Here is a 20,082-nt window from a genome sequence, read left to right on the forward strand (position 1 = left end):
TATGTCCAGTACACGCGTAAAATGGTGTACCCGCACTCACAAAGTCTGGGAAAATTGGTCTGGAGTTTGTGGGGGCATTTCTGCTAGTGCAGGGGTGCCCTCCCACACAGGTATTTTGCACCCTGGCCTCTGGGCAAGAAGGCCTACCATAGGGGTGACTTATAAGTAACCTGGTGTAATGAAAAATGGCAGTGAAAGGGTGCTTGCACCTTTTCACACAGGCTGCAATGGCAGGCTTGCAGATGTCTTTGCATGGCCTCCCTATGGTTGGCAAAATATATGCTGCAGCCCATAGGGATCCTCTGGCACCCCAATGCCCTAGGTACCAGAGGGCACCAGTGTGCCAATTGTGGGTGAAATACCGTGACAACAGTAACCAACAACTAAGTTCAAGGGATAGAGCATAACTACTGGGGTCCTGGTTGACACTTTGACAAACAAGCCAAAAGTGGAGGTAACCAAGAAAGAGGCTACTTTCCTACATTTACTAAGTAAATATTAAAGTATTCAAACACAATAGGTATTCATAGAATTTATGACAAACCTATTCATTGCAAAAACTGCACAGTTAAAGGCATACAACTGTGTGTACACAATTCAAGACACTTTACTCGTTAATACACAAATGATAAATACTCACCCAAATATCACACATTATGTATCATTTATGCCCTATGTAGTTTTATCAGTAAGGCTGTATGACTGTACAAATTTAGTGGCCAATTCAATTGAAAATGTGACTTCTGTAAATGTCAGTGTGCTCTCACACCATGTTTTAGTAATATAACAGTGCGCTCCAAAATACACCACAGGCTACATACCACCTTTGTCACTCTCTTGCTAATTAGACATGGCTCAATTTCCACCCTTGTTCTTTGTGTGATGCTTGGATTTTTCACAGCACCTGTGATTACAGAGATGTAACAGTGATGGTAGCACCCATGCTCTGAAAACTGCAACAGCACCGCTGGCTCCTGCTCTTTGAACCAGTTGCCACTCCTTGAGTGCTTTTAGAAATGCTTGGGAAAGCTGACTGTTAGACCTGGCATCCTTGACATGGTTTTCCCTGTTTTTTTGTCTCTTCTTCCTGGGCACTTTACCACTGCTAACCAGTGCTAAAGTGCACGTGCTCTCTATCTAAAATGTATTAGTGAGTGGTTTATCCATAATTGGCATATTTAATTTACCAGTACACCCCTAGTAAATTGCACTATGTGTGCCCAGGGCCTGTAAATCAAATGCTACTAGTGGGCCTGTAGCACTGATTGTGCCACCCACATGAGTAGGCCTATAAACATGTCTCAGACCTGCCACTGCAGTGTCTGCATGTGCAGGCTTGCACTGCCAATTCGACCTGACAAGTGTGCCCAGTTGCCAGGCCCACATCTTCCCTTGTACTACATATATGTCACCCATAAGGTAGGCCAAAGGCAACCCCAATGGGCAGGGTGCAGTGTATTTAAAAGGTAGGAAATTGACTGGTGTGTTTTACATGTCCTGATAGTGGGATACTGCTAAATTATTTTTCACTATTGCAAGGCCTATCTCTCCTGTAGGTTAACAAGGGGATTGCCTTTAAATATATTTTCAGTGTAATTTCCCATTGGGAGCAGATAGAGATCTGGAGTTTGGGGTCTCTGAACTCACAATTTAAAAATACATCTTTTGGTAAAGTTGTTTTTTATATTGTGAGTTTGAAAATGCCACTTTTAGAAACTGGGCAGTTTCTCGGTTAACCATTCTGTGCCTCTGCCTGCTTGGGGAGTCCATTTCTGGGTCAGACTGATAGTTGGGCTGTGTGTGAATTCCCACTAGATAGTGACACAAACGGAGGTGTGTCCTGCATTTCCAGATGAGTCTTCCTGGGCTACAGTGGGAGGGAGGAGCTGTCACCTGCACTTGAAAGGGCTGTGCCTGTTCTCTCACAATACAGTCTCCAACCCACTAGTGTGTGTCTGGGGAAGGACAAGGAAGAGGGAGGCTTTTGTGAACTACTAAGACTTTCCTTTGAAGTTTGCCTACTTCAAAGGCAGAAATGAGTATAAGTAGTGGACCCAAAACGGCAGATATTAGAACACTTCTGGATCAACAGGAACCCCTGCCAAGGAGAACAGATGAAGAGCTGAGGTACAGGAGGAGGAGCACTGCTGTGTGTGCTTTGCTGGGTTGGCCTGCAGTTGCTGCTTCTGCCTTAAAGAGGACAAAGGTTGGAATGTGCTGTGTATCCTGCTTGTGAAGTTTCTCCAATGGCTTGGACTGAGCTTGCCTCCTGTTAAGAAGTCTCAAGGACAGCAAAGACTTCACCTTCCAGCCTCTGGGTCCTTTTCTGTGGACCCCAACTAGCCAGGTCATGCTGTCGCGTTGGCTCTCTTTATCCTAATGAGACTACTGGATTCTGAGTGGCAGAATCGCCTGTGGTATGGGAGGCTGAGTCAAACCCACTACAGGTGACACCTGTCGATCCAATCCGGGTTCTGCTCAGCTAACTAGCAGTGCCTCGTCTCTACCCAAGGGCAGGGATGATTGGGCAGCTGAGCGCATGACATAACTGGTTCCTCAGGTAAGCAGTGGTCACTCAGGTCTCATCCGTTTCTCTCAGTTACATTAGTCTCACATACACAATGACAAAAGAGGCAATATATATTTCAGTAATGCTTTAATAAAGCAACTGCATCTTAGATAGCAAAGTGTGGACTGCAATAACCAGGATGATACAGCATGACAGGATTAAAATTGTGACAAGGAGAGTAAAGCATAAAAATAATGCTCCCATATTGTCACTAGAGTCAACAGACTAATTCCGACCTAGGCTATAACAGAGCACAGCGTGTTAAGCTCTAATTCTGCAGTTCAGGTTCCCCTGGGAAGACATCATCCCCCCATACCTGAGCAAAGGCCTGAAGTCTGCATTAGCATCTATAGTGAAGCATTCAGCAATCTGCATACAGTTGTGGTTCTCTGGCTGGAATCTCCCTCTAACATTTAAGGGACAGGGAAGTGTTTTGATAATAAAGCAGCTGAAGTTCTGAGAAAATGTCCCTACGTAAGGATGTGTATTTTCTATGTGTGTCAGAGACTAAACTTATACCATGTTCACCAGCAACCTATCTTACTGCAGCCTTGGAAGAAGCACAGAGTGAGCAAGAATGTCTTGTTTGAGAAGAGAGTGCTGGCCTAGGCAAAAACAGTCAGATAGAGAGAAAATAAAACAAGACCGTAAAGGGGCTACTATAACAATAATAAAGCAAAGCCGAATAAAATATATCTAGGTTAAAGTGCACAGCGGCAGGCCTAGTATCTTAAAATAACGTGCATGGAGCTACAACTAAAATGGCTACACAACAGTGCGTATTCCAGTTTGCGGGCCTTTAGGAGCGAAAGCTGGCCTAAAAACAAGAAGAACCAAGTGCACCGACTCTAGATGACTCCAGGTCTGACGTTGCTGCCCGACTCAGCAACTCTGCCTGCACCCGAAGCCGTAGTCTCCACTGGAGTGTGACGACCGCAACTGACACCACAGGGCAGATGCCGCTGGAACCCCGCGGAAGTCCCAGGTCTCTGTAAGTCTTGAGTGCCATGTTACCAACATCTGTGACACCCGACTCTGCTGCAGCACCTCTAACTCCATGGTGCGACCGCGACCCAGAGAGGTCCCCCATCGTGTCTTGACCTTCCGGATTCATCGACCCCGCCAGGCCGCCAGGAACCGATGCCTTACACCAACACAGCATCACCTCCCCTGCTCTGCAGTAATGAGCCAACACCACACCGGATCCAGCGATACCTCACCTCCTGACTCCGTGTTGTTTCCTCATTACCAAAGGTACTGTACCTGGGGATTTGGACGACTCCGTGACCGGTGCCGCACTCCTTGTGAGTGGCGTTGGATTGCTGGGAATGACTCCATCAACAACGCCGTGATAGCCCCAGTTGGAGCTATGGTGTGTCTAAGCGCTATATTGAAGTTTAATCTTTGAAAATTCGAATCTTTGATTGTGTATGCTGGATTTTTGTTGTTATGGTCTTGTTTCACTCAGCTAAATATTGACTATTTATCTAAACTTGAGCTAAGTGTTTTTGTGGTGTTTTCACTGTGTTACTGTGTGTGTTTGTGCAAATACTTTACACATTGCCTCTGATATAAGCCTGACTACTTGTGCCAAGCTACTAAACGGCCGAGCAGGGGTTGTCCTAGGTTTGTGTCTCCTTTACCCTGACTAGCGTGAGGGTCCCTGCTTGGACAGAGTGCAAACTGACTGCCAATCTGTGACCCCATTTCTAATACTGAAGTATCCCGGTAGCATTTTCATCTTACTGTGAACCAGAGCATGTTTAATTATATTTTTGCTCACTGTAGCACTAAGACGCTGCGTATGTGCTCTTTAGCAGTTGTTAATAACATCACAGAAAATCATCTTATGGCTTATGGATGTTCCAAGCATGTCACATGACCACCACTCCTCCTTTTCCAACCAACTGCATTATAAATTTACGTCACTGGTAGATCTGTTATAGTAGTGGATCTTCCGCTGACATAATTGCAGTTTATGATCCTAGGATTTCATATTTCTTTTTGTCAATCAGGATGCAGAGATCAGAAACATAAATACCTTTTTTGCGCACCTGAGTTAATTATTTGCAAATCATTCCTTAGTGTTGATGCTAGAGATGGAACCTGAAAGACCATCAGAATTGAAATGTTTCTTTGCTATTCATATGTGTGTTTGTGTGCTTATTTGCAGTGTTTTAATCAAATTATCCTAAAATTAACAAGATTGAGCTTTGAATTTAAAACTACATAACACTATTTTTTACACCACACTTTTTCATTGCTTAGGATGTTTTTACTGCTTTTTGACAGTGAAGAAACTCCTTAAGCTTCCACCCTCTCTGGTCTGCAATTTTCTGTGCATGCTGTAGGAGCTCCATCCCTTTTTATTTTAAAGTCAACAGTGAGCAGTTTTATTTTGGTTTTCACTGTAGAACCTTTAAAAAGTAATTTTTTGTGTTTACTGATATTAGAGGCGTACTGATAAGAATCATGGGTTTATATCTGCTTGAAAATCAAGCAAGCATTCACAAAGCCAATAGGCTTGGCTCCTACATACTGGATACATTCAAAGACACACACAGACGCATGCAAACAAGCAGGGAGAGCTTCCATTCACCCAATGAACAACATACAGGTGGACACCAAGACAAACAGACAACACACGTATATGTATCTATGCACATAGACAACACTCATACAAGCAACCAAGTACACACACACCAATCACACAGGCACCAATGGCTAGAGGCAATGCATGCACAAGGCCCTCATCATCATCCAAATATACATATTGGATGGATAAAAAATCATACAATTGCATAGAAAGAGACAGTTTTTAAAACAATGCTAATTAATATTGATTCATCTGTTCCTCAGCTGTGAATAAAAAGCCTGTGAATTTCCAAAAGTCCTTTGTTTTGTCTGCATTGCGACACTTGCTAGAGCGTAAACTTTAGTTCAGTCCCTCCTGTTACTGAAGTCATTAGACTGTGACAAATTTAAGTTTATAAACATAAAAGAGCGAAAGCGAATATAGAGAGCTGCACTGACACACATTTTAAATGTGCAATATGCTTGTATTTCACAGTTCGACATAGGTGCCTTTTCAATTAAATCACACGCTAGACGGTTAAAATTGATGTTAAAATGTAATTTAGACTGTAAACTAATGGCCAATGTTGAAATATATTTTGCTTTCTTGTGTTTAGTGAAAAGATTAATGACTTTGATAATATGTGCAAATGAGAAAAATTTACTTCACTGTTATACTTAATGGAATGGAATAACAAAGCGTTTACAATACAAAGGAAATGTTTTACCTATGCTGATGAAATATTGTTAATGATGAAGTTATAAGTTTTCATATTAAATGTTTCATTAATAAGTATTTTTCAAATGCATTTGATGTTTTCTTGTGTTAGCCTAGCTGAGGCCTACAGAGCTTGCATTTCCCAGTCATGTAAAAATGATGAATCATTTTTTCATAACATGATGTCTTCTTTCAGATTTCGTTCCCATGAGAAGCAAAGTTCCATTTGTAAAAAGTCTACTGTGTTACTGTAGAGGAACTGTACCCATCTGGCCTTGGAAGTTTTGTAATGCAGGAACATGGACTGAAATCGTATACAATTGTTACAACCCATTGGAGCCAAACAGAAAAGGAGATGCTCGCATAGCACACTTGGGAAAATGTCGAACTGTTACAATCTGAAGTCTGGCAATAATTTATGACTGGATTATATCCTTTTAGCGTGACTTGAACTGACACTGTTGACCAACTGGAACATTCCACGAGGATTAATATACCGTTGGATGATCAAACTTTACCCAGAAAGCAGCCCGAGAGCAGAAGCAGAATTGTTGTGGCCTGAGACAGACACTTTTCCTGATGCTTGCAGATGCCCTGCTAACCAGATGCTTTGCTGACAAAGATTCTCTGGATGCTGTAGAGGTATCTTCCTCTCTGCTTTTTGCCCTTGCCCCCTCAAAATGCCTTTTTAGGTTTGGAAACTCCACCATGCTGTTAGTGCCCAGTAACCCGAGTTAAATCTGTTTCCAAATTATTTTTCTCCTTTTTTATTTTGCCCGCATGTGTTTCTCCCCATGCATGTATTTCCCTAGTTTGATTAGTTGCAGGATTGACCTATGCCAAGCCAATTTACTAAATCTGACCACCATGTGATTTCTGTGTCTCAGATATTTCTATTGACTTTCTGTATTATTCTTATTGAATGCTTAGTTTTACTGATGTTAGAACGCCTGAACTTATTTCGTCCCCTTGGGTAACCCTTGGTGATTATGTAGCTCTATAACTTGTTTTTGCACATTGTCTACATGACTTTGAGCTTGTGTTTGACATAAAGCTTTGAACTAAAACCCTGACTGGAGTTTTCCTTCTGTATCCACATTTGTCATGGTGTTCAAATTATTGGGGTAGTGTTGATATAATTGTTGATAGTTCACCACACATCTTTCTGGGTCAAAGGATCAGTTGACCTCATTGTGCATTTGATTCCTGCGAAGAATGAAAAATGCGCCCACACACTGCTCAAAGTTCTGCTCATTTCCTCTCTCTCAACTCTGTTTTTCAGATAGACAATTAAATGATAAAGGGATGGCTTCAAAAGTTGTCAACAAATTTAACTACAGACCTAAATTACCTACTCACTGAGGCAACGAAGCATGAGTTAAACACCGACTCTTAGGGGAGAAAAATAGTACAACTTTCTTCCGATCACCCTCCACCACCTGCCCCCCAACCCCTATTTTCTAACTGTCTTGGCAATTATGCTCAGACATAGGCAAATGTAAGTGGTCACAAATATCTAAATTATGTTTTTTGATCGTAGCGTTTACTTTTACTTCGTATTTTGCTGCTTTTAAAGGAGTAAACTTACCTTGGCTCTTTGCAGCGAGTAATATTTTACTCTGTTGGGATTAAAAAAAAATTGAAAAATGAAACTGTATGGTGCATACTATAGGTCTTTCCTTAGACAAGTTTGATTCATATTCCTTTTCCGGAAAAGCATACAGGTTGATAACATTTGGAGGTAGTTTCATTTGTTGTTCTCGTCTCAAACATCGCCTAGCCAGTGTTCTTATTTCTTTTCAAAGTATCCTGTGCACTTAAATGTTGTAATGAGAAGGGCCAAAGATGATGGATCTACTGAGCCTTGATAATGTCAGGCAATTTTTCTGCCTGTGATAAACCCACAGCAGCAGCCAATGTCGTAGAAAGAAATATAGTGTGAATGCAGTACCCCATCCCCAAAGCATTACAATGGCAGCTCAAGCAACTGGAAAGCCTGCAGCTCCACTTCAAGCCTTTTATAAACAAATCCTGAAACGAGTTGATCAACGAATGAGAAGAGAACTTAACAAATGCCAGGTTTGTTTTTAATTCTCTATTTTTTTTAGCTTTTTTATCCTAGGCATTTTGGCCAATAAAAAATCAGTTTAATATTTCAAAATGTTTTTCAGAGTACTTTAATATATGATTTTTCCATCTAATTCCTATTAACACTTTCACTATTTTTGAAGTGAATTGATTGATTTCGCTTCTGTTTTATAAGACCTTCTTTTCACATTCTTATGTGCTCTTTGCTTTCAGAAATTAATTTGATATTCATGGGTTTGGATCCTAGTCCCACAGACAATCGTAGACCTCGTCATGTTTGAACATAGGTCTCTTCAAAGCAGATATTTATAACCTTTTACATTATATGCAGAAATAACACGCCTGTGCAAAATAATTTTATGATTGTTGGAACTTTAAAATACTCTCTGACAAGACCGAGGTCACAGGAAGAGACTTCCGTAGATCATGTCTTGTCGCAATAAGTGAATGACTCAAGCAGTCCAAAGGTCGATATGCCTCGAGTGAGATGGCTTTCACGCTCGCCACAAAGTAAACTTGTTATGAATGCTTCAATGGTCAATGATAAGGGGAAATTCTCTGACTCAATTCGACAGGTAACAAGTGGATGATAAGTAGCACAAGAGCAACCACATTCACAATAGTAGAGTTGAGGTATTGAAAAAGGTTAAAAAAAATAAATGAATAAATATAATAAATATATGCTTTTGAACTCCATTTCGTGAAATAAACAACTTTTTAAAATGAGAGCTTACGGGGTCTGCTTAGCTGATTTGCTCCTTGTATATTGAGTGGTTTTATATAGTGGGCATCTTCTTTTGATTACCGTAGTTATGCCAAAAGTGTTGTAGATTCTAGGGTACAATTGGGAAGGCAGTGTTTCATTTCAATACCTTTCAGTCACATCCACTTATTGTGGTGAATTCTGTTGTGGTGAGCCTGATTGAACATTTGAGTCTTTAAGCTTGCCTTGATCAAGGATTTTTATTACTTTGCTTTGAGCATAATGTTATTCTTCTTACTGTCCTTATTGTGTACTATTTTGCTAAGTCTTACTTGTATTCTGAGCTGCACTTGTTATTGAGACAAAAAGAAAGTCACCCATGGGTTGGGGGTGCTTGGTTGTGGGTGGTGATGGCACTTTTTTTATGGGTGGATCGACTGAGGAATACTCAACCTTCTAAAGAAATCTAAGACTTGTGCCATTGCTGACAATATATTTAGAAATAAGGTCCAGATATACCTAGCTTAAGGGTCTGATTTGCAGAATTGGGTTGTTTGCATCCACAAAAATACCATTTCGTAAGCACAAAACTAAATTGCTATTTGGTGACACCTTACTGAACCACAATTTAGATCTGTGACCAAATACTGTTTCAGTATTTGTAAGAAATGTGGTTAAGGTGTCCTTCAGGAGTGCCGGATCCGTGCCAAATTTTCAGCATAATAACTGAATGTGTAAATATAGATTTATAATACATGTAAACCTATTGTAGGTGGATATCTCGACATTCTGGCATGGATCTGACAGTCCCACTTACAACAGCTGAAGGAAAATAACAGGATTGAGACAGAATAATACATAGCCCTAGTACACAATACTGTAGGTTGTCTTTGAATTTTATTGACCATTCTACTGAAAAATCGGGCTTTCTCTTCTATGCCTGACATAATTCTCTGTTAGGAGACTCAGATCTAAAAGGTCTGCAAATTCACAGAATTCAATATCATTCCTGCAGCGAAAACTACTTCATTCCTCAACATGTCAGTTAATACATCTGTGTCAACAAATGCTGACTGCTCTAGTACCACGTTAGTGATCTCTGTGCAAGAAACCATGGTCATTTCTTTTAAATGCTTTTGGAAAATATTCAAAATTAAGCAATATTATGACTGTATCAAACACAATCATGGGTTAATAAAGTACTAATCAGCTTGCAATACACTCGGTGTTCTGTTTCAGGAAGCTGGATTGAGAGACACACTAGTGTAGTTAATGATTATATAGCATTGATTAAAATATCAACTAGGCTGATCACTGTGTAACTAGGTTGCTCATAGTTTGGTTGCAAATGAAAGTCAAATATCACCTGACTGGAGTTTCATGGCGGAGAATTTCAGGTCGTAGAACTTACAGTAGGTACCGGTAGCATTACGCTAGTTTCAGGGTCCAACCAGATAAAACAGTATTGGTCTTTTGATCTATGACTGTTACTTGTATTTGCTTTATTCTACCTTCCGACCTCCTCATTAATGCAAATTACCACTGAAAGCTCTTTTGACCTTCCAGTGCATTAGGTCAGTTTCAGAAACACCAAGTGTAGTAAAATTTTAATTCAGTCATGAGTGTTATATAAATATGTTTGAGTATTTTTATAACGTATTGATGCAAGATGACATACTGATTTAAACACTCGACACTGACATCCACTGCCACTGGCAAATCATGGATTTGTAACTCAGTGAAGCAAACTCCTCCTTCAGTCTTTGTGTAACTCCTAAATTACATATAATTGAAAGCTGTTTAAGAGTAATGTTTGTTTTTACATTTAGCAAAGGCAACGTTTGCAGGATCAATCACTTTATAAAAATGTTTTACCAGCGGAAGATAAGTGGGTGCACACTAACCCCAAGTAAGAATATTTTTTAGAAAAAAAGTGATGTAAACTTTCGTATAAATCAGCTCAGAATATATTGGGACAATTCACAAAAGCATCTATGAACAATGGAAGTAGTGCTAAAGGACTACTATAATAAGTACTATTAAATGCCTTTGTGAATCGGCCCCAAATGTCCATCTATCTATTAGTAAATGTTGAAACAGTACATTAAAGACCTTTGGAAAAGCTTCTGAAATTAGGGTTAATCCTAGTTTCCTTTTTCTCTTCTTCCATGCTTTCTTTACCCCATTTTTATTTACTTATGTCTGAGTTCAACCTACTAAGCATAACACATGCAAAGTAACAACACCAGCTCCTTTGTGTTGCTAGGCGTTAATGGTAGAAACCAAGGGTGGGTTTGGCCTGACCCTTGTGACCTAAGTACTCCACCTAATTTTGTGTCAATTTATATTTCTCGCATTTGATGGTCAATGCACTGGGCTCAGTCCATTTAACAGTTTGTGAAATATGTAATTGTGGTTCTCTACTGAGGATGCAAAGATTAGAACATCTTCTTGGCTAATTGTTCACCTTTACTTCAGACTGAGAGGAGACGAAAGGAAAGGAATGCCAAGAATACAGCACTCAGTCTGAGTAAGCACTTCCCAAGTTTCATGCAACGGAAGAATAACTTGGGCTTTTATTTCAAAGACAGTAACACAAGTGCATTTCTGAAAATAATCACAGCAGTGAAATATTAATGATCACAGAACTCACCAATGGTTATTATATTTATATATATATATATATATATATATATATATATATATATATATATATATATATATATATATATATATATATCCAGCAAGCTTTAATTAATTTCACTAACTAGTGCTAACCACCACCGAATGCGTTTCAACCTAAACAGGTCTTGATCATCATATATATACAGACTACCTATTCACACATGCCCAACACAAAGCTAAAAATAAGAATGAAAAATGCATCACCATGGGTCTTGCCATCAACATCGTCCCTTTGTTTGCCAGATTCAATTTGTGGAACCCGGACAACCGGAAAGAGAGAGAATGACCCCAATGGGATTAGTTTCTGAGCAAGGCGTCCCTCCTCAGATGACCTCTGTCTATATAGCCGTCAAGCTCCCACTACCTTATATATTTTAAGCAAACTGGAGAGAAGAATTCTAGAAACCTCCCATCCCATTGAGTAAGTTATTGTTCAAACGCTGGCTGTACCAGGTCTGTGTTGAAAAGAACACGCTAGAGACTGGCCAACTCTCACTGTGTTTTTCCAAGACCGAGCTGTTCCCTGCTTTACTATAAACATTCTCAGCCTGATACCCCTTATCAACTCCACTCCCCCATGTTATGTGCCCATCCTCAATGAGACAGAGCGAAAACCACTTTGCACAAGTTGTGCGTGGAAAAATACCTGTGCCACCAATATGACAGTGTTTGCAGCTAAGCTAAGCAGAAAATTGAGTCAGTAGTCAAGATGGAGCCAGTGGTTTAATACAGATAGCATTACACTGGTGTGCAAGTAATCCATGCCTTGAAAAATAGTGTTCATTATTCTTGTTTTGGTATTTAACTACAATGAAATCTAGTATACTAGATACCTCGTTCTTTCCAAGGGTCATAACTATCTCCTGGATAAAGGTAAAGGCTGGTAGTCGACCCCCATGTTATATTTTTGGGGACATAAGTCAACAGAGGCCTGATTACAAGTTTTTTGGCTCAGTCCTCCTGCCTGCGCAAGCTCCTAGGATGTGGTGTAATAACAACACCCCTGATGTTTTCCCCAGATAAGTCTTGCCAGGTCAAAATTGCACATTAAAGACTAAGGCCCTCACTACGAGTCTGGCGGTCAGGAGACCGCCAGACTTGTGGTAGCCGTCGCATTGCCGACAGGCCGGCGGTGTGGACCGCATATTACGAGTATGGCGGTTTGGCCTGTGCCAAACTGCCACTTTTCTGTTCCTATCACCAGGGCAGTCGGACCACTGGGCCGGAGATAAACATCTCCGACCAGGTGGTCCAACAAAGATCAGTGGCGGTATTATGAGTCCCCTTTCTGCCAGGGATTCTATGGTGGTAATCCCAGTCTGAAGGGCTACCTATGACAGGAATTTGCATTCCTGTCGCCGATAGATGACTCCCCCACCCCCCCATCCACCCAAGAGCATCCCACCTCCTTCCCTTACAACATTCCCACCCCCACTCCCCGAACCCCCTAGTAGCCCCCTCATCCCCCACTCCAAGTAGTAACCCCCACCCCGCCCACATACACATACTTACCCCCACCCCATACTAACTCCCCACATCCCTGCATACATGCACACACCCGCATGCAGACACACACACCCTGACACTCACTCACTCACAACACCTTTACACTCACACGCACACACAAGCAACACCCCGCAAATCCATACACACACACACACACAACAGCCCCCTCTCCCCCCTTCCCTTCCTGATGGTCACTTTACCTAGTCCTCGAGGTGGTCGTCTGGGAAGGAATGGGTTCTGCCGCTTGCACTGCTGCCAGTGCCCCGCTAGCACAACACCGTCACTCAGTTTTTCAATTTAAAATAGGTGGGTGGTGTTTTGTTGGCGTGGCGGTGTTGGCAGTGCAACCATCACTAGACCGCCGATCGCCAATACGACTGCTGGCAGCTTTCCACCTGGAAAATGGCAGAAAGCCACCAGGAGTCATAACATGGTGGGCTGAGGTCTGAAGTTTATTATTGTGCTGGTAAATCTGTTTTTAAGATGGCCAGAGATGAAGGTTGTGAAAGAGGTCAGCTTGAAGAGTGTGGCTGAGTTTCTGTCTGAATTAAGTTATCCACATATGAATTAGTTTTTGCCACTTTTTAATTTTTATAATGCTAAATCTGTTAGCAAATGAACACTTTTCACTCATACTTTCTAATGTGCCCCCTTGCACAATATTCACAAATTTAAGAATGCCAAGAGTGGCTAATGATGCCAAGTTTCACCCAGTTTTCATTCAAATTTGTCAAATGGTGCTAAAGTTACTGGTGACTCCAAGATGTCAAGATATCTCTAACTTTTACCTTTTTGAAGTTAAGCATAGTCGTGTAACACTAATTTCTGAGGAAAACTACTTAACACATTTTCACCAAAAAAGTAAAGGCACTTTCCTGAATAATGTTCTAGTTTCATGCCACATTTATTGTAATTGTGGTCAGTGGTTTTTCCTACAGCAGGGAGCAGCAATTTCATGGGAATTAAATTGGAAACACTGTCTTCTTGGACCTTTGTTTTATTCCAACCTTTACCCTCTAGCTCCTGGACAAATCTACTCAAAATGTAAGATTCCACAGCTGAATCGGAAAAAACGTGTTTGCTTGTTTGGAAGTATAAGTGTGCATAAATATGTCTATATCTATCTGTCTATCTATCTATCTATCTATCTATCTATCTATCTATCTATCTATCTATCTATCTATCTATCTATCTATGTAATCCAAAGATATTTCTCACTGCACTCCATGAACTCTTAAATTCTTTATTGGTTACACACGTTGCAACTGCACTGACGCGTTTCGACCAAACTGGTCTTTTTCACAGTTAGTAAGTCCTATCACTATGTTTACCTATTATACTGTTTGTCACAATTGCCCATTATGAGGTATTATGGGACCTGTAGTACACTATTAAAACCACAACATTATTAATAAAATAACAAATGAAATGCCAATCCTTTCTTCATCCAATTGATATGAAAAAAATAATATATATATAAAACTGACATAATTAGTATAAACTTCACTAATTCATTCGTTGATCTCTGTGTCTCATTTTAAATTTAATTGCAATTTCAATCTTATATCTTCATTCTTTGTTTTCTGGACTAGTACCATGACATTGATATGTAATATCAATTATCAAATTGTTATATGAGTTTTCCTTGAATGCCCAAATTGTAAAATATGACAATTGTCATATCAAAATTCATATAAGGCTACTCTGTAATACTTAATTTCTTTACAAATGAACATAAAGCTCCTCATCATAATTCAATCCAGAAGGAATCTTAGTTCGTAATCGAATTATGTATTTTAATGCAAGTTGACACAGTCTTTTGTCCTGTCTCCTCCTCTCTCATGGTCCAATCCATGATCAATAGCATAATATCTCAACGTTCTCCAATTGATTTGAGATATTAGCGTTTGAAAAATGTGATGGTGGATATTGAAGAGTTAAATGTAGAGATAGTTTCTCTGCTAAACTGGTGAATTTGTCAGAAGTTGCAAATTCTATCAATCAGATTTTAATTTTCCCAAGAATATAATTGGATAGTAAAGGCTTGCATATTTTTTCTGCTACCTTGGAATTCACAAATTTATCAAATCGCAAAGTTGCTGCAATTTCTCTGACACTAATACATGTCTTTGGTGGCAAGTAAGGCAGTGCATAATGCAAACATCTTTTGTGGATATGGTAATGCGGGACCAGAATGACCGTGCATATGTGTTGTGCAGGTTATGTATTGTGTTGTTAATGATGTTGGGTTTTTGTGTTGCTATTTGTGTTGCTGATATGTTTTGCTGTGGTTGTTGTGTTGCATTCAGTTTTTACTATTTGGTTGTGTTATGTCCTTTAATGCTTTTGCTGTATTGTGTTTTTGCTTTCTGTTAAATTTCACATTTTACTTTAGAGGTGTCAGCGAATTCTGCTATATATCCACTCAAACTAAGCATATTCCTTTCAAGTTCCAGTGGCAAAAAACAATGTCATACTGTCTGAGGTGCTAACATACCATGACATGACCTCTTCAGCTATTTGAGACACCAGTCAGCCACATGCTATGGCAAAGTCCTGCATTTAATTACCACTTTCACAGCTCACTTGATATGATACTGGCCACTATGTTTTTTTGGACAGGTGGCCCGTGACATGCAATCTTCCCACACCCATGTCATGATGTTGGGAGGCAGCTGATTGATAGTCATGGGCTAGAGACCTTTTTACCTGCAACCCAAGTTGAGGACATTACGTTTTGTCTCTTCCTAACAAATCTGTATAGCAGACTCCCTTGTTTCCCCAGACTGTAAGAGATATGAATGAGAATGGCTTATGTACATGAGAAATAAGGATTTCAAGTAAGGAGATCCAACTTTTTATATGCAGCCCCAGTTTCAGAATGCTGTAGTGTATAAAGGTTCTCCCTTTCCAGATTGTCCCTATTGTGCTTTGCTTTACCCAACACATAACAGCACTTGTAGGCCAGAAGTTGTATATTTGTTCCTGAATTTGCACAACACTTACTGGTGTAGGAAAACGTCTTTGTGTTCAACCCCTTTAACTCAAGCTTGTTCCAACAGGCCAACCGGTGCCAGAAAAAGTTAAAACATGTGAACAAAAGACTGTGACCAAGGACCAAATTGTTTAGTGAGGGAGATGTACTTTATCTGCTTATTACTTTCGAATTGTATCTTGGCAAGGAGGTGTGACCCACTCCAAATAGTGATGGACAAAACAGATAAACTTGTTTCCACTGCAGGCAATTAGTCTGGGCTGCATTCCATATCATTGCTTTTTAACTGGTCTGTACCATTCGAAATTGGAACCAACCATATGCAAACCAACCTTGGCCCTTCCCAAAATGGGCATACTAACCAGAACTGATAGGCCCTGTGACCTCTAAATGCTAACACAAGTCTTCACAGATTAAGTACACCCTCATAGAGCCTGCCCACAAAAAGTTAGACTTGACTGCGATAACTCAGTGAACCGGGGACTCTCTTCTAGCTGAAGCCCTTTGATTTAGTGATATTCACTTAGACAACAAGAGAGTAATGGAAGAAATGTCTGAAATAACCTCTGCCACTGGTAATTACTCATTCCTAAATTACTTTTCAATGTTTTAGCTTATCTCTGCCATTACAGACAGGAACTAATCGTATGCAAAACATTTCCCCTCACTTAATAAGGGACCATCTAGCTCAGGCTAGACTCAAATTAGACCCGACAGCAGAAATCGAACCAGGCAACTGTGCTTGTAAGCTCTGGCTTGTATCAAATTGGAGAAGGCACCCTCCTAGCAAGCTTCAACTTACAAATTATTCGCAAAATGTCTCACAGCACAATTAGTAGTAGCAATGTGACATCCAAATGCCAATACCAATACCTACTTCAAGGATGCTTTTTTCACCTGACATCGGGGGCATTTCATTTTGGCCAAGAGGACTTTCTTCACCTCCCAACCAGATACTCTCTTTTGCGTGTACCAAGCTGGACCAGCAACATTCCGTGACATAATACAGCCAAGATGGACAAGATGGTGAGACAAATATGGATATGGTGATACAAATATTCACCACACCACTGTGACAAATAAAATACCAACCTAGGAAGGAGGAAAACCAAGCAATGCATTTATAGATTAATTAGAGACAAACTGAATTTTACAAACAGGATTAAAGGTAAATTTGGTTCTTAAGAAATATGGTCATATTGACTTCCAAACACTGTACAAAGTCGTGAAACCCTCATGACAGATATGTGTGGGCTCCTGGGGGGCGTACCAGAAATATTTAGGTAAATTTAGAAGCAAACCATGCATTTGTGTACATATTAGGCTAGTAACATATGGAAATGATATCGACATTAAAATTCACTTTAAAGAGGGGTACTGAGGGTCTACCCGAAAGTTTGTTTTGAGGAAACTGAATGGCAAATCATTTAGTAACATTGATCAAAACCTGGTACCATTTAAAAAGTACTTTACAAAATGATTATGGTTGTTCTTGATCAATGAATTTATGTGGAAATATAGTGGCAAATCATACTTTTGTGAGCATATTATATCAGTACAATTGGTCAAAACTTATAAAAAATGTAAAGACTACTTTGCAGGGGTATTGCGATTCTTTCAAAAAACATTGTAGGAACGTTTATGGCAAATGGGGCATTTGTCAGCGTTTTAAGCAAGTAATATTGGTCAAAACTTGGTAGCAGTGAAATAATACTTTACCATAGAGAAAGAGTGGCTGATGGTTCGGCCCCAAATAATTTTGGGGAAATTATGAAGCAAATGATCAAATCTTAACAAAAATGAAACAGATCAGAAACTGTAGAGTGATCCCACAAAAATAGCAGTCCAAACAACAACCCTTGTAAACCCCTAAGGTGATAAAAGTCACACCACACGTAGCATTAACATACAATGAACTGTGTAACAGTAACAACTGCTTACAACTCTACAAAGCACATTGTAGCAATAAACAGTACATAAATAACCTATTGTGTTAGAGTTAGCATTCTGAGGGGTTCACAGTTAAAAATCAACCATAAAATGTTGAAAATAGAGGTTGCAAGGTCGCAATTATATTAACTTCAGTTACTATAAAAATAGGGTCAGGTCATTTAAAACAATGAAATAATGAGAAATTGTGAACTAGAGAAAAGAATTACGTCTAGCAAGCAGCTTAGGAAAATCTTGCTGCTCTACCTTGATATTTCATTGCTTTAGGAAGAGAAGTTCCAATATTCCAAGCGTCATGTTTTATAATAATTTGCAGTTTCGTCATAGAGACAAATGATGTTGAAATGTCGCAGTGAAATGTGCTTGTTTTTTCGTTTTTCACAAATTAACAGAATTGATGTAGGACACATTTTAACCATTTTCTCAATGTAAAGTGTTTAAAGAACTCTAGCCATTATTTAGTGTTAAAATGGTGGGATTGTGGGTGCGCCTTTTCCCCACACACCATTATGCTAGGTTTAAATGATATCTTCTCTGATTAACAGGCTCATGAAAACCGTTCAATATTCAGGTGTGGAATTTGCTTGGCACCCCTTTCGTTTTCATTGTTATTGTGCAGGAAGGGTTCAGAGATTAAGCTGAGCACAATTTTAAATATGCGCATTATAGGAGGGCATTTTTTGAGTCAGGGTAACTGTCATTGTGACTTCAGCACATAGAAGATGGTGTGCGACATTAAACATTAAGAGCATGAACTGTGAAAAATCTTCTGGTGTAGTGGAGGAAAGTAATAATGTACTTTTATGAAACTGAGAAGTTATTCATTTTTTCATTTTACTCCTCAAAAATAATGTTTGTGTTTGTGAAAAAAATGTCATAGTGCTGAAGTTAATTTGGGAAATGTTTCTAAAAGGATAAATGAAACTTTTCTAAGACTATTTTACTTATCTTCCTAAAAAACACATCACGAAAGCGTTTGTTTGCTTAGTTTTTCTCAACAAAATCTATTTGTGTTAACTTCTCCCTTGCTTTTTTTAAAGTTGAAAAATGAATTACTTTTCGTGAAATTGCGAACTTTACACAAAATGAGATGTCTGGCCATCCTGCACACTTCAAAACATAACTACGCATTTGTAAAGGAGTGAAGAAGTACTTACGTGGTAAACTGAAAATGGACAAAAACTTTTTGCATTGAACAGATCCCAAAGCATTTGCAGCACAGTTCATCCACAGTCCTTCGAAAATCCAGTTTGCTGTAATGACGGATGTTGCAGTACTAGATATTTTCCATTTATTGGATATTGTTGCGGAAATTACAATGCAGAAGCCCACTAAAGTCAGAAGTAAAGCGGAGATCTGCATAGCTGTTGATGCCATCGTGTTGGAAGAATGCTTTCAAAAACAAATCCTGGATCACCAATTTTCTGGAAACAAACTGGAAAAAATGCAAATTTTATCAGACTGTGACAATTAAAGTGTTATCTTTCTATGTTGATCCAAAAGGGATAGTACTTTTGCACATACTTAAGGTTCTAACACACTAGTATATGAAAAGTAGCGTTAAAATAAAATTAAACCTACCTCACTTCTCTTGAAAGAGAGATCAGTGCCGGTAGGAGTGAATACTTTATAGACGAAAAGAGCCGCAGTGTTTGTGGTTACCTTCAAAGCGGTGCTTTGAAGTGCTTCCCTTTCTCTTGAGCTCACTGAGAAATGTCAACATTTGGAAGTTCACTGACCAATCACTGTACTGCTGTCGAAAAAGTTTTGGGAAAAATCACATTTGACAAATGTCACTGCTGGCTCTGTTTGCTCGGTTTGAAACATGGGTTTGAGTATTGAAATAGAAAGAAATTTGCAGATTGCAGAGGCCAGGAGCTTTGACCCAAGAGATCACCACTGATTGACTATTAATTTCCCAGATTCTTCTTGAAGTCAATGTCATTGACATGAAAATATCAAATGGTGCCTAGCAACATTGGAATTAGCACACACCGCCAAGGAAGATTTATATGTTTTCTCCTAGATTATATATTGTGTACATTTGTGAATAAACCATCTACCCTGTCGTTTTCAACTTCATTTGGGGTGTTGGTGTTTTCGAACTCACAATATCAATGTGGACAAGGGATAAAGCTTTACCAGGGTATCTTTTGTATCTGATGAATTTTTTTATAATGCTCCAGTGCCTAATCTGTGATATTCGTGCTGTGGCCTCCATGGGTTGTCTGATGGGTCAGTGAGTGGGCCGATTTTTGGCTGGTGGTGCGCCTGTTTTATGGTCTGGTGGCCGT

The 20,082-nt window shown here is 39.6% G+C and overlaps 1 protein-coding gene across 1 annotated transcript in view; it reads right to left on the reverse strand.

The window, feature by feature from the left end:
- Positions 1-19,481, reverse strand: part of LOC138265823 (claudin-10-like) — a 154,009-nt gene extending 134,528 nt beyond the window's left edge. Inside the window, exons 1-2 of the mRNA XM_069213894.1 lie at positions 19,370-19,481; positions 18,946-19,223 (exon numbers count right to left, since the gene is read on the reverse strand). Coding sequence (XP_069069995.1) covers positions 18,946-19,165 — 220 coding nt within the window. The 5' untranslated portion in view covers positions 19,166-19,223; positions 19,370-19,481. The remainder of the gene's footprint in view (positions 1-18,945; positions 19,224-19,369) is intronic.
- Positions 19,482-20,082: the final 601 nt, after the last annotated feature.

The sequence above is a fragment of the Pleurodeles waltl genome, chromosome 11 (assembly GCF_031143425.1).
Source record: "Pleurodeles waltl isolate 20211129_DDA chromosome 11, aPleWal1.hap1.20221129, whole genome shotgun sequence".
Taxonomy (NCBI): domain Eukaryota; kingdom Metazoa; phylum Chordata; class Amphibia; order Caudata; family Salamandridae; genus Pleurodeles; species Pleurodeles waltl.